Source organism: Macrobrachium nipponense, chromosome 2, assembly GCF_015104395.2.
Source record: "Macrobrachium nipponense isolate FS-2020 chromosome 2, ASM1510439v2, whole genome shotgun sequence".
NCBI classification, from domain to species: Eukaryota; Metazoa; Arthropoda; class Malacostraca; order Decapoda; family Palaemonidae; genus Macrobrachium; species Macrobrachium nipponense.
The window spans coordinates 56,963,353-56,979,311 of NC_087201.1; the positions used below are offsets into that span (position 1 = coordinate 56,963,353).

At 39.2% G+C, this 15,959-nt stretch overlaps 1 protein-coding gene across 15 annotated transcripts in view; it reads left to right on the forward strand.

The window, feature by feature from the left end:
* The window catches only part of LOC135220600 (E3 ubiquitin-protein ligase HECTD1-like), a 294,889-nt gene that overhangs the window by 173,026 nt on the left and 105,904 nt on the right, over positions 1–15,959 (forward strand). For all 15 annotated transcript variants that reach the window (XM_064257882.1, XM_064257881.1, XM_064257877.1 and 12 more), the window contains one exon: positions 6,401–6,591. In XM_064257882.1, the coding sequence (XP_064113952.1) occupies positions 6,401–6,591 (191 nt within the window). The remainder of the gene's footprint in view (positions 1–6,400; positions 6,592–15,959) is intronic.

Here is a 15,959-nt window from a genome sequence, read left to right on the forward strand (position 1 = left end):
AGCCAATGACAAAAAAAGGAGCCAAAAATGAACTCTTAATCTTGAAAACTAAGCGCTCTGTGATTTTTTGAATAAAATATTTTTTCCGTTTCCGCGCTCACTCTGAAACACCTCCGGCACACGGGAGACAATTTTTTTTTTTACTGCTTCGGCTTAAGAGGGTTAACTGTCGGTAGCGTAGTTTTACCGTGGTATCACTTACAGGTTAATGTAATTGTAGTAATGTAAACATTGGATTCATTGCCAAACTCTTATGTTCGAGACATGTGAAAAGAAAAAAAGCTAATAATGTAAACATTACATTACACATTGTATTTGTTGCTTTTTCTGAATAGAGTAATAAAGTAAGGCAGTTCCCGGGTTACGACGTGTTCGTCTTATGACGTTCCGGGGTTAAGGCGCTTTTCAATTATTTTCATGAGAAATTATTTCCAGGGTTACGACGCCTCTAACACTGATCTGGAGAATAAATATGACACAAAAATGCAAAATAGTAAAAAATTGAAGGTTTTTTTTTTTGATGAAAAATGCAATAAGAATGCAGTTTACAGTTTTGAATGGTTCCAAAGCAATAAAACTAAGGTTTTCTTAGGATTTTTGATTAATGTTCCGGCTTACGACAATTTTTGGGTGACAACACTTCTCAAGAACTGAATCCCCGTCGTAACCCGGGGACTGCCTGTATTTTTGTTTGCTACCAGGACCCTTTTTTGTAGTAACATATCGGAGAGTCTCCTTACCATCTGATAGATTTGAGCAAACTTTGTCGATAAAGGTCCACTTTCCTTTTCTGAGTAGTATAGAATCTTAAATTTTGCATTTGTTACCTAGTTTACTGATTAGTGTAACAAACATAGATTTTACATTCTCTACCAAACCAATATTTCCGGGATTGAAAAATATATCTAAAAGTCTCAATTATGTTTGACAGGAATTGAGATGTTTGTTTTTTGGTATTCTTCAACTAGTGTTATTAAAGGTTAACGTTCCCTCTCTGAATAGCGTATTAAACGTAATATTGTATTTGCTAATAGACTAATTTTTTCTATATTGAAATGCATGTTTTGTAAGTCTTGGTAATGTATAATAGTAATTGAGATAGTTATGTATGATAGTACTTGGTGTACTTCGGTTATTGTCGGTAAAGGTTGGTTGCCTTTTCTGAGTAGAGTATTAAACGTTAATACTATTGTGTTAACCACCGGACACAACTTTCAGTAATATGTATATCTGCAATACTCAGTAGCATTTGATAGTATTTGAGATATGCCTGTTTAATGGTAAACAGTGTACTTCTGACGTTGGTAAAGGATTAATTGAACATCTTACACTTTTCCTTGTAGGGAACTAGAAGTGTAAGGGCAGTGTGTAGTGTGGAGAGAATTGTGCTTAGTTTGACTTGCTTGGTTTTAGGAGAGTAGTATTTCTTGGCATCTGGGAACCATGCTAAGAGTTTTGTACAATGTCAGGAAAGAGTTTGTGATGAATGCATGCAAACAGGATTCTTGTAAGCTTTATAGTATACATGCTAAGAGTTTTTACAATGTCAGGAAAGTTTGTGGTGATTGCATGCAAACAGCATTCTTGTAAGCTTAGTAGTATACATATATCTTCATCCTTAAAGATATAATACATATAGAAAAAATGTCTATTGTGGAAATTTCAATCATTATGCAGCTAGCTTTCCTGGTGCCCAGCTAGCCTGGCGCCAACTCTCTCCACACACCAATTTTCTCTCCTTCTGGCCCTTGTTTATTTTCTCCCCTTACTCCCATGCTTGGCTCCCTTGCATCCTTCCCATGCCATTGCCAGTCTAGTGTGTGTGGGTTAGCAATGTTAACCTTGTAATGAAGTGAATTGTTGTTAAGTGGACGAGGTGCCTACTCGTTCCTAGATTTTCCTAGACAAGGGTCCCTGTCATACTCCCCTAACCTGGGAGGGGAGATAACTGGAAGTCCTGGGAGGTTTACACATGGGTAGGCTCCCCCACAGTCCCGTCCTAGGTATCGACAGACAGCCGCTGCAAAGGCATCTTACTGTATTGTGTAGTGGAGGAGGTTGCTATCTGGTCCTATTGGTTTTCCTAAACCAGTCCCTGTCAGCCTCCCCTTAACCAAGGAGGAGATGGACAGGCATCTGAAAGGTGTCCAGAGAGATGTGCTTTTATAATATTGACACACCAATGTAGACAATGCACCAATGGCATTTTTTGTCTGGTGAATCTCGGTTGTTTGAGGAGCCTTTCAGAGCGGAACATAAGTGCCTGATAGCTTCCGAACTCCCATAACATCCGAGCATTCTATAGTGCCTGATAGCACCTGAGCTTCCAAGACTGCCTGATGGCACCCGAGCTTCCAAGACCGCCTGATGGCACCCGAGCTTCCAAGACCGCCTGATGGCACCCGAGCTTCCAAGACCGCCTGATGGCACCCGAGCTTCCAAGACCGCCTGATGGCACCCGAGCTTCCAAGACCGCCTGATGGCACCCGAGGCTTCCAAGACCCGCTGATGGCTTCCGAAGCTTCCAAACGCCTGATGGCACCCGAGCTTCCAAGACCGCCTGATGGCACCCGAGCTTCCAAGACCGCCTGATGGCACCCGAGCTTCCAAGACCGCCTGATGGCACCCGAGCTTCCAAGACCGCCTGATGGCACCCGAGCTTCCAAGACTGCCTGATGGCACCCGAGCTTCCAAGACCGCCTGATGGCACCCGAGCTTCCAAGACCGCCCAAGTACTCTATGGTGCTTGATAGCTCCTTATCACCATCTCAGGCATTGGGTGTCAGCCTACTAGTGGCTGACCTAATCTCTATTTACTCGGTGTCTTTCCCTTCTAAGAACATATAGTTGTTCTTTTCTTTTAGCAGAATTTCCAATTGGAAGCCTAGCTTTGGTCTTCTAGTGGCTGACTGTAGTCCGATTATCAGGTGTCGTCCTTCTGTATCGGACTCCCTCCTTTGAATGCCATATAATCACTCTTGGGTAGTTTTGTGTCTTTTTGACCTGTTCCACCTTTGCCTAAAGGCTCAGACGGGCCGAATTGCCCCCCTTTTTGTCATCAGTTAGTGTCTCGAAGCACTGGCCTTTGCAGACAGGGACTTCGGTGGACGACAAATGTATTGAGTTTGGAGAAAGTTGTCACCTCTACAGAGAATTGAGAGCCTAACTGTGGTTTTTAAGGGAGCAAGACAATGTCTTTTTGTCTGTTACTCCCTGTGATGCTTAGATGGAATTAGTCCTGTGGTTAAAGTTCTTGTCAAGATTTTGGAGTAAGGATCTTTTTTGTCTTAACATCAGAAGCAGGGGCTAAGAAGACAGAAGAAACTTGAGTGTTGCCGGTTTCGGCCATCTACCAAGAGAATCACAGTTGCTTTCAGAAGGCATACATGCTCAGTCATTTTGCCCTTTGGAATGACGATATCTTCCCTCCTGAGCGTTCTTTTATGGCTCCAGACTGAAGGGAGCGTCATGAATCCTTCCACTAGCATCGCACAAGACCAGCATGGACAGAGTATTATAGCTGGTATCCACTAACTCTTCCTAAAGACTCAAATTTTCAGTCAGACCTACATTGGTAGTTGTCTGAATTATATTTGTCCGGAAGGTGTCCCTCATCATGAGACTAGTCTTAGGCTACTACTACTCACTCCCTGTTCTAGTCAAGGGAGCCCACTTGGGAAACCCTTTTTGTGTGTGTGTGTGTGTGTGTGTGTGTGTGTGTGTGTGTGTGTGTGGGGGGGTTTGCAGAGGACATATACCTGGGAAAACGGTACCTTCTCAAATATACTAGAAGAGCCTAGACTGAGGTATTCCTTTAGACATCACCACAGTTCTTCCATTTTTACTCCAACACTTGTCCACAAGCAGAGTTTTTACCGTAAAATATTGATTAAGGTTTCTTTAGTTAAGTAGAATTTCTGGTAGAGAAACAGACCCATCAGAAACACACACTTATTCCAGATTGTTCCTAGACACTCATTCTGTTGAGTTATGTGCTTTCTGTGAGGCAGGCCAACCTTGGCTGTCTGCCACTTTGAAGGAACCTTCTAACATGGTCACCAGACATTGTTTTACAAGATTGTTCCAACTTCTACACTCTTCTGCTGCTCGACATTGTTTTTCAGTCTTCAGAATATTACTGTCTCTCTTATAACCCCATTCTGAATTGCAATTATGATTACCAATTTGCTGCAATGGATTGATGGACTATCCCACAATCCTTCCACCTTCTGTACCTTCTTGAACAATCTCACCTCAGAGACACCATCAAAGGTGGTGTATGCTCTTACGTGGACAGGCTTTGGGCTGTCCGGGTGAGTATCAGAAAGGAGGGTCTTATTTTCAGAGGTGCTACAAGACATTTTGAGAGATTTGAAAGGAGATAAAGCTAAATCTTGAATCAATAACGAGGTTTGTTTATTTACCCAGAGAATTTTTTTATGGAGAGTGAGGACCCTTCCATGACCTAGTTCCATTCTCTCTCTCTCTCTCTCTCTCTCTCTCTCTCTCTCTCTCTCTCTCTCTCTCTCTCTCTCTCTCTCTCTCTCTCTCTCTCTCTCTCTGTAATGCCCAGGAGCACCCATTAGTATGAGTTACGACCAGGCACCAGCTCTTGCCAAAACTCCTATGGACGCCCTCCAGCTCCCAAACGTTTAGTAGTTAGGTGGCAGTCAGCTCTGGTGGCCTTACCTACAGCCTGGCACCACCCCTTTCTCTGAATGTCCATCAGCTTCTTGTACAGTTGGAGGGTTCCGGTATTACCTGGAAGGAAATGAAAGCTTGCGGCCATCTTTTTCTGTGATGTGATAGCAAGAGGTCTTGTTGTCCTCTAACACTTGCTCCAACCACAGCCTGGTACCAGCTCGTTTTCTTAAGCCCCCAAAAGTGCTCACCAGATCGAGGATGAATAGAGATGTCGCTGTCCAACTGAAATGTTCAGGTATTACCTGAAAATTGTAGTTCAAAGGCCATCCATAACCTTAGGTGTTATGACTAGGTCTCGTCTTCCGTTTATAATGTCTGGTTCTTTATACTAATGGACTTTTATTTTCCGAGTTATTCTTATATTTAAGGGAGAATTTCCCTACTTTTTAACTGAAAGCTGAAGATGGTAGAAAAGCATTTTTCTTTTTTTAACTTTCAGGCTCTACTTGTCCCTTATGTCCATTATACAACCATTCTACAGGAATAGTGTTAAGTATTTGGCAGTACCTTGTGTTTATATCGGGCATGAGAGCACTGAAGGAAGCTTGGGGGTTCTCCTACTATCTCTTCTCGTTGTTATAAGGTGTCGAGTTTTACAGGGGCCCAGAGGGTACAATGTATACACCTAGAGCACCCACCACTCTCAGTAGAAAAGTTGTGATTTTATTTCAAGTGCAGGTGGTAGTGTTATCTGGTTTTCTATGCAATACTGTGCCCAGGTAAAGTTTTGCTAGCCTTCAGATAACAGCTTGTGCTACATAACTTCCACTGATTCTTTGTTAGCAATCTGAATACCCCTTTGTTACTAAGCTCCCACTTCAGTAGAGGCGCTCCTGGCTTTACCACCGCGCTGCTACAGGTTAAGTTGAGAAACTGCCAGAGGCAGTTCTCTACTGCAGGTACTCTTAACTAATAAAGAACTAAAGCATTGTACTCAATGCTAGCAATTCTTTCTATTTCAAATTCATTATGTGACTTAATGTTTTGGAGTAGAATATGTCCATATATCCAACCTCCTGTCAATGTGGAATCAGCCAAGTAATTACAGGGTAAGTTACTTGAATAAAGATGACTTTTTATGATGAAATGAATGTTTATATACACTTACCCAGTAAATATGGACGGAGCCCTCCCTCCTCCCTACTGAATGAGGTAGTCTGCTAGTATTTCTTGGTATTCCTGGTTGTGGGGTGGGACCAGTCACATGCAATAAATCTGTGAAGCGTTACCCGCAAATTTTTAATTTACAAGCTGTCAAGGCAAGAAATTGTTAGCTGTTAATTACTGAGTAAGTATATTTAGTTTTTATTTATCTTATGGAAATGTCATTTTTACATCCTCTCAATGATAATGTATAGCAGTTAAAAATTGAGGAAAGAATGGTGGAAAGAATGGTGAAAACAATGACTACGAAAATATTATTTCGCCCAAAGTACAGGACTGCATGCTTAGTAATTTTTTGTCTGCTTATCTTCCACCCTACTTGCATTTGTTAGGAACACATGTGATGGAATGTGAAGTTTGGTAATTGTAACATTGTTCTTTAGGTTTATCTAATGTTCATATTTTCTTCAACTGTAAAAAGCTATCATTTTAAGTGACAACAAAATTTCAGTTATACTATTCTGTTCTGTTCTCTTACTCTTTAAGAATTTTTTCTTTTAAGTCTTGTCAGTGATACAATTTAATTTCACAGATGGAGCCTTTGGCAACTGTAGAACAATTAGAACGTTATCTCCTGAAGATGGTTGCCAAGCAGTGGTACGATTTTGATCGTGCATCTTTTGCCTTTGTGAAGAAGTTGAAGGAAGGTCAAAAACTAGTCTTTAAAAATAGTCGGGAATTCGATGAGAATGGTATCTTATATTGGATTGGAACCAATGCCAAGTGAGTGTCTACTAAGATTTTTTTTCCTTCTTACCTAGTTTTGTCATTTTGTTGTATCTAAAATACTGTACTAGTTAGTATAGATTAGTATGGGCTCATATAGTATGAATAGGTTATGTGAGCAAGACCCTGACCATAGTGAAAAAGCCTTCATTAGCACCCCTTTATAATGATGGTGCAGATTGGTGGTCTTAAGCCACTGTCATTTGCACACTTGATTTCTTCTGCGGTTCTATTAGGGCCTCTGAGCCCAAAGACAGAATGCAAAGACAGAATGCCCATTGTTTTTGTCGAAAATCTGAAAAGAAACCTATCTTTATCTACGTCCACTCCTAAGACGTGGATTTTGATAAAAAAGATGTATGACAAGAGGCACCAACCAGCCAATGCTTAGTTTTGGATACCCAAAGTATCCATGACCCTCGATGAGTGTCCCATGAATCCCTCATCATTCTTGCTTAATCCCTAGTCAGGTCTGCTATTTTTTGACAAGCTATTTCCAAGTGTTTGTAGCTCTTGTGTAAAGGCACTTTTCATCAAATGGTTTGGCATATGCTTTGCAGTTGGATGCCCTTCTTGACTCCAGCCCACCCTTCCTAAGCTTGAAAAACAAAACAAAAAAAAACCCTGGGTATAACTGGCACAGTATTGTTAGAGTGCCTCCATTGGAGTTAAGGTTTCCCCAGCATCATAGGTATGGGCCATTCTTAACCTTGAATTATATGCTCTATGCGATTTAGTTTTTCTGTGCTAAGAGCATTTTAGGCCCTATACATAATAAAAGGTGGATTTTATTAACTGTAGATTACTTGCTATCACACAGTATTCAAAGTCAGAGATAGGATAAATGTCAAGATATTTTTTCATTAACTGCTTAGTCACACTAAAAATTGCAATATATTAAATACAGGCGGCCCTCCGTTAGCGACAGGGTTTCCATTCCTGGCCGCTGACGCTAAGCGATTTTCAGCGCTAAGTGGTTTTAAAGTCTATGGCCGTCGCACACCTTCTTTCGGAATACTAGCCCAATTAACAACGCCATTGACCAGTCAAACGGCTGTAATCCCGCAATGTCGCAATAAGCAAAATTATATTTATGCAGTATAGTACTACAGAATTTACTATGTAGTAGTACTGTACAGTACATTATAGTATTATAAATACAGTAATACCTTGGGTTACGAATTTAATCCGTTCCAGAACCTGCTTCGTAACCTAAAAAATTCGTAACCTAAATGGATTTTCCCATAAGAATGTTATAAAAAGCAAATAATGCGTTCCACCCGACCATGAATGACCATTTCAATTCATATTTTTCCATTTATTTTTGTTCACTAAGGTTGAAAATTCGTGTAGGAATTACATAAAATTATAAAATTGAAGAATTAAATTAAATATAAACACTAGATTTAATATGCATGCACAGTAAAACCTGAACTTTACCTTTGGCGAGTGTGGCTGCTGGCTTGACGGAGACGGGAGGAGGGGAAGGGTGAGGAGGAGAGGGTTAGGGCTTGGGGGGGGAAATCTCCCTCCGTGAACACTTCTGGAAGACTTTCTGGTTCTTTCTCTAGAGAGCACCGTTCACTACGATCACTAATTTTACGCTTACGCGACACTGTCGTCTTTTACAATTTTGAAAAAATATTTTTCTATGGAGGCTTGCTTTTGCCTGTTCTTTAAAATTTTATAGAAATGACCCACCCCATTATCGATAAACAAATTTGTTGCACTCTTACGAGCCTTTTCGCAAATGATGCGCTCACTTACGGAATCTCCTGCCAGCTGCTTCTCGTTTATCCAAACCATGAGCAAATTTTCTACATCGTCGAGAATATAAGGCCGTTGTTTCGTCAATACTGTGACACCTTTTGATGCTTTACTGGCTTTAATTTCTTTCTTTTTCTTCAAAATAGTGCAGATCGTTGATTGCGACCACTTGAAGAATGCTGCAATGTCTTTCACGCGCTCGCCTTTATCATGCATTTGGATAATTTCCTTCTTCATTTAGACTGTAATCATCTCCTTTCTTATGCTTTCCTTCTTGCTGCTTGCCTTCGTCATCTTGGGAGCCATTGTCTTTAGTATTTGGGTAATAGTAATGTATAAGCACTATCACGGAAACACAACACGTGCGCAAATCACTAAGCAAATTTGAGAGCGTATCACGGACAGATGCGTTCAATCTTACCGCCAGCGAGATAGTGAAAGAGTTATGGTTTAAAAAGGGTCAAGGGATGCGTGGGAGGAAGTCACGTGACCCTCGTTAAGTTTTGGCCGAAAAAATGCGTTCGCAGATCCCACGCTCATCCGATGTCCGATGTAAACAAAGCAGGCGTTAAGTTTTGGCCGAAAAAAATGCGTTCGCAGATCCCACACTCATCCGATGTCCGATGTAAACAAAGCAAAGCAAGCGACCTCCCATGATGGAAATTCACTCATTCGTATTCCAAGTGAAATTCGTATTCCAGAATGAGGGCATCACTTCGTAAGTTAAAAAATTCGTATACTAATCGGTTCGTAACCCAAAGTATTACTGTACTGTAAAGTGAAAAAAGCCTAGCTTTAATCCTTTGGGTGTCTAGAGTATGTAAAGATATAATAAGATTTTATACAGTGTACAGGTAGCTATAGTGTTCAAGTTTCGATAATTCGTCTTACAATAATCCGATTTTATGAGACCAAATTACAATAGCCCAACTTTATCCCATCTTCTAGTTGCATAAGTTCAAAAACAGCAAAAGAGTGTGATGAAAGTTTGGGTTTAACGCTATACTGTACTCGTTGTTTAAACATGTACGGCCATGAACAACCGAACAAGAAATGACCTCCTCCTCCTCCTTCTTCTTCTTCTTCTTCTTCTTCTTCTTCTTCTTCTTCTTCTTCTTCTTCTTCTTCTTCTTCTTCTTCTTCTTCTTCTTCTTCTTCTTCTTCTTCTTCTTCTTCTTCTTCTTCTTCTTCTTCTTCTTCTTCTTCTTCTTCTTCTTCTTCTTCTTCTTCTCTTCTTCTTCTTCTTCTTCTTCTTCTTCTTCTTCTTCTTCTTCTTCTTCTTTCTTCTTCTTCTTCTCTTCTTCTTCTTCTTCTTCTTCTTCTTCTTCTTCTTCTTCTTCTTCTTCTTCTTCTTCTTCTTCTTCTTCTTCTTCTTCTTCTTCTTCTTCTTCTTCTTCTTCTTCTTCTTCTTCTTCTTCTTCTTCTTCTTCTTCTTCTGAGATATCTTAATGTAATAACTTTTATTCGCTATAGATCAAATATCTATATATAGATCAAAAGATCAGTAGGGAAATATGCTGTTAAATTTAAACCTAGTTATAGCTGAAGCTGAGAAAACTGTTCAAGCTGCTAATGAGACTCCGAGACATAAGGTGATTACATATAATACCAGTAACCCCACCGCTCCAACCCCTCACTTCCCCTCTTAAGTGAAAAAGCTTGAGCGGTCGTTCATCGATAAGACTACTAGAACCGCGAGCTATAAGCCAGCGTCAGGCAGAGCCGAGCTAGGAAGTGAGGGAAGGGGGGGAGGAGGTGGGGGGTTGGTATGTATGTGGGGTGGTCGGTCGTGATCGCCTGGCCACCAACCCAATCAGAGATAGAGACCTATTGAAGGCTGTGTAGCCTACTATAGGGGTAATGGACCGACTGGCCCGTCGTGATTGGTACAGCGACCGATCGGTGACCACACTCAAACGGGAGGTCATGCCCTACTACTAAAGGTTATACTAAAGGAGGCTAGGCCAGGACGATATACATACCAGACCACTTAATTTACAAGCAATACAATAAATTATATATAATAATGAGGCATCGTGGAAGAGTTGCAAGAGGAACATAAGGTGAAAGGAGAATACCCAGTATGGATCTAGCCTAACCTTCCAAAATCACTACGGAACCGGTCAGGTAGGTCAGATAACCTCCAAAGACATCATGGTGTGAATGGTGGCCCTCAACCAAACCCTCCAAATTCGAATTTTTCGACATGGACAGGTAGGGAGGATAGGTCCAACAATATGATAAGAGAGAGACACTCTATCCTTGATATCCTCCCCGCTAGCACCGTAGCACAGACTGGGAGAGAGGCATAAGGGGTATAGGGGTAGGGGCACCTGGCCTACCTTCCAAAGCCTGAGGCTAGAGTATGAATTAATCAACCCTTCTTTAAAAACCCCAGAGGACGTCATGAGTGTGTTAGGCCTTCCTTTTGAACCAATCCGAACTCGGTCGGCTAAATAATTAAGTACGCGATACGAAAAAACGTCACTGATGACTGTAATGAATATAAAATTAACGAAATTAAGAATAAAAAGGAAATAACGAGTAATAACAAAACACGTGCTCTGATGATGCACCCAAAATGGCAGATGAACTAGCAGTGCCCCCAAAACGTTTTAAGGGGCTGAAGGCAACAAATGGAATGCATCATAACGATACAAATTACGAAAACACCAATTGGAATACTCAACTTTGATGAAGGAGGAAGTTCCACAGAGGACATCGCTGGTTTCTAGATAAAGCACTAAGGGAGCTCTGAGACGCGTGTTGCACTCACAATGCTAATTACAGGAACGAAGATGGCGGGCGGGCAGTAGTAGTAGCGAGAGCGAGCGGAAGGTAAGGGGAGTAGCCTTTGTAACGGCTCTTGCCGTGGGAGGGACTTTGAAGAGGAATCCTCTAATTGGCAGAAGTCCTGTGAGTAGTGGCTTCCACTCGCCCTAGTGCTTATACCGAGGCCTTTGGGGTGTTCGAGCTGAGGGTAGTAACTTCAGCATACCATGCTAGCTTTTTCTCTGGTATATTTAGGATCTATTTATACTTAGAAAAGTGAGCTACAGGAACTTTTCACCGGGCAACACAGGTCTTCCCCCAGAAATAGATTTTTGACCCTTTTATCTTGCATCGGCAACACGGATAAAACTCCAGTAAACATATGCCATCAAACACAACCATTGATAAAATTGAGATAAAATCCTTTTAATCAAAACTACTGTGATTGAAAGAACACATTTCACTGTTGGTTTCATGCCGATAAAAGATAAATAACATGAAGTTCATATTACGATGATATAAAGGAAAATTGCGAACGAAATCACGTATTGTTTCTCAATAATCATGCCGCCAACGTAATATGTTAAAAAAAAAATATTGTTCACAATCACAACGAAGGCATAAGGGGTATAGGTGTAGGGGCACCTGGCCTACCTTCCAAAACCTAGCCTAGGCTTGGTCGGGTAAGCCAGGGAGGGAACCAACTCTTCCAACCTCTCTGTGATATTGAAAATCAACGTGCATAAAATCAAGTACCTATCTGGTTTGCATTAAACAATAACACATGCATGTCTCCATCAAGAGAGAGAGAGAGAGAGAGAGAGAGAGAGAGAGACAGAGAGAGAGAGACCAAGAGGGAGAGCGGAGGAGAGAGGAAGAGGGGGGAAGGAGGCGGGAGAGAGAGAGAGAGAGAGAGAGAGAGAGAGAGAGAGAGAGAGAGAGAGAGAGAGACTCTCCTCTCCAATGATAAATACGATAGGCTACTAGTAGCCTTACAAAATTACATATACAATATGTGATAAAATTACGCACAGAGAGGCACGAACATGCTCTTGAGAAGCTGGGGGGAAGCCTGAGGCTAGAGTATAAATTAATTAACCCTTCTTTAAAAACCCCAGAGGACGTCATGAGTGTGTTAGGCCTTCCTTTTGAACCAATCCGAACTCGGTCGTATAAGGAAAAATACGTAACCTTGTCTCATATAAGTCAAGTATCTAGATATTCGTTTATGCTAACTAAAAGCAAGAAAATTTGCTCAGAGTTGCATTAAATATGGCAAAACAAATTCGTATTCGCCATCAGCTGATTTACAAACCAAAACATTGGCCACTCCACGGATTACTGGCTTAGATTTACCGTAGTATTTTGTAATTCAATAATATGAGAATACATACAATATTATTGGATACAGTGAAGTATTGTATAACTTTTAAAAAATTTATGGAACAGGTGCATATTTACTTTTTCTTCTGTGCTTATCTTAACCCTTAAACGCTGAGCTGGTATTTCTGTAAGTGTCTCCTGTATGCCGGTGGCGTTCGGGAGTGAGCGCCGAAGCAGAAAAAAGTTTTTTAAAAAAATCACAGTATGCTTGGTTTTCAAGATTAAGAGTTCATTTTTGGCCCCCTTTTGTTTTTCATTGCCTGAAGTTTAGTATGCAACCATTAGAAATGAAAAAAAATATCATTATATATAAATATTGGAATATATGACAGCGTGAAAAAAAAAATTCATTTAATTGTATACAAATTTTGGTATATAACAAATTGTAAAACGATCAAAGCAACACAGAAAATATCATCACAATAATGTGCGGACATAAAAAAAAAAGTTTTGTTTAAAAAATTCACCATAAATTGAAAAATTGTGCTAGAGACTTCTCGTTTGTTGAAAAATGAAGGTAATTGATTGAATAATACTAGACTGGAAGTGTTGTAGCTTACAATTGCAGTTTTCTACCATTTTGGTCAAGTTCAAGTTGACTGAAGGTTGAATTTTTTCTATAGTTATTTATATGAAAATATTTCACACCCGATAAAAGCTACAACCATGAGTTATTTATTGTTGTATTCTACATGAAATTGCACACATTCTCATATATAAAGCTTTATGTAACGGCTAATGTAAAACATTGCAAACACTACGACAATCTGACGAAAGAATTTCTGACTTTTTCGGCAGTTACCGTGTGGACGTAAGGAAATTTTTTTTTTTTTTTTTAAATTCACCATAAATCAAAATATTGTACTAGAGACTTCCAATTAGTTGCAAAATGAAGGTAAATGATTGAATATTACTAGAATGTAAGAGGTTTAGCTTACAATTGCGTTTTTCAACCATTTTGGTAGTCAAAGTTGACCGAAAGTTGAAATTTTGGCACTTATTATTATTGTGAAAATATTTCAAAACTGATTAAAGCTACAACCATGGGTTGTTTATTGTTGTATTCTACATGAAATTGCGCACATTTTCATATATAAAACTTTTGTAACTGCTAATATAAAACTGTGCAAACATTACGACAATCAGACGATAGAATTTCTTATTTTTTTGGCAGTTACTGCATGTACGTTAGGAAAAGTTTTTTTTTTTTTTTCAAAAATTCACCATAAATCGAAATAGTTGAGCTAGAGACTTCCAATTTGTTGCAAAATGAAGATAAATGATTGAATATTACTAGAATGTAAGAGTTTTAGCTTACAATTGTGTTTTTCGACCATTTTGGTAGTCAAAGTTGACCGAAGGTTGAAATTTTGGCACTTGTCATGATTTATATGAAAATATTTCAAAGCTGATAAAAGTTACAACCATGGGTTGTTTTTTGTTGTATTCTACATGAAATTGTGCACATTTTCATATATAAAACTCTGTAATGGCTAATATTAAATGGTGTAAAAATACGACAAGGTGACAAAATAATTTCTGAGATGTGTAGCTGATGCTTTTTAGTGCGAGAAGAAAGAAATTTGCGCATGCGCGCCTGGGTAACGCTTTTAAACAAAACTCAGCTTGATCCGTGAACTTCAGGCATCCCTCAAGGCGCGTGATTCAAAATTTTTCGCCAAGTAGGCCTTTAACTATTTATCTGCAAATATTTAAAATAACTTTTTAGCGTCAACGTATTTTACGTCAATGAAGCTCCCGACAGACAATTTTCGTCTCATAAAATATGTCCAATAGGTGTTTAAGGGTTAATTTTCGTCACTATGCCATCCACGTAGCAGCTGCATCTCGAGCTCTTGGTCGTACCCCAATTTTTTGCTCGCGTAACAAAGCAAAAAATCAACAGAGTTGCACAGTTATATTTTGTACTTCTATCCTATGGAAAAACAAACAAATTGCAGTGCTGCAAAATCGAATGTATATGCGAGTTTTGTATTTTCAAATCAATTTATGCAACAATTGTAAATGTTATAAAAATGTGATTCAGTTATATAAATTAAAGTATTATTATTCGGGGGCGACTGATCAACCTATTGTCTTCATCATGTGAAGGGCTGTTACAAAGACTTCAAATGGACATGCGTACTGCCACTGTATCATAGTTATGTACAAAAATAAAAAATAAAAATGCCCTGTAATACATTTTTTATTCACATTTTAAACATAAAAGCATGAAAACTTATGACAAAAAGCTGAAGTTTCTTTAATAAAATTAGTTATAATTAGCTCTCAAATTAATAAAATATAACCACGTGAAGTCTGAAATGCATTTTTCGGAACAGCGGCGGACAAGAATGAACATGAAAAAATATCCTCTGTTATACGCGGATGGCATTTACAAAAGCTGCCGTAATTTGTATCTTATTTATGTACAAAAATAAAAATACCCCATATGTAATACATTTTCATACACATTTTAAACATAAAAGCATGAACATTTATAAAATTGACACATCAATCACTAAATATGCACTTTTTCAACTATATTTTTGGAAGAGCGGCAGGCAGCAGTGGACAAGAAGGAACTGCCTTTGTATCATATTTGTGCACAGAAATAAAAGTGCCCTACACCATTTTCATACACATTTTAAACAAAAGCATGAAAATTTATAAATCGACACGCTGATCGCTAAATTTGCACTTTTTAACTATTTTCGGAAGAGCGGCAGACAGCGGCTCACAAGAACGAACATGAAAAAACATCCTCTTTGATACCTGGAGGGCAGTTTCAAAAGCTGCCTTTGTATCATATTTATGTGCAGAAATAAAAATACCCTATACGTAATACATTTTCATACACATTTTAAGCATAGAAGCCTTAACATTTATAAATAGACACATCCAAAGCTAAATTTGCACTTATTTAACTATATATTGGGCATAGAACAGCATCAGGGGCATATAGTTTACCCTAATACCTATGTAATAACAATGAAAAATTTTTAATATGTGCATAACCTCTTTGGTCTGAACGGTATTTCTACAAAGCTAAGCGATTGCGCCGTTAACTGTGGGCCGCCTGTATTAGTTTTATATTGAATATGGGCATCAAAGAAAAGTCGCAATCACATGAGTCGATTAAAGTCAGTAAAATGGGAAAGTAAATCCACAGAATTATGCATGTTTGATTTATATGTGGCCATATCTGGTAAATGTTCCTGAACCCTTAGGAGCCGGGATATATCAATATGCAGCATCCCAGGCCGGCGGAACTGTGAGATTAGCTAATTTAAGAAAAAACACATCAATGGAAAGAGGAACATGTGCAAATGCTGAAGGAGTAAGAAAAAGAATTCTAAAATATTTGCCTTAACTTCCATGCGAAGTAGAAAATGACTATTTAAACCCCTTGTGGAGGTCTTTTACATGACAATCGTGAATTT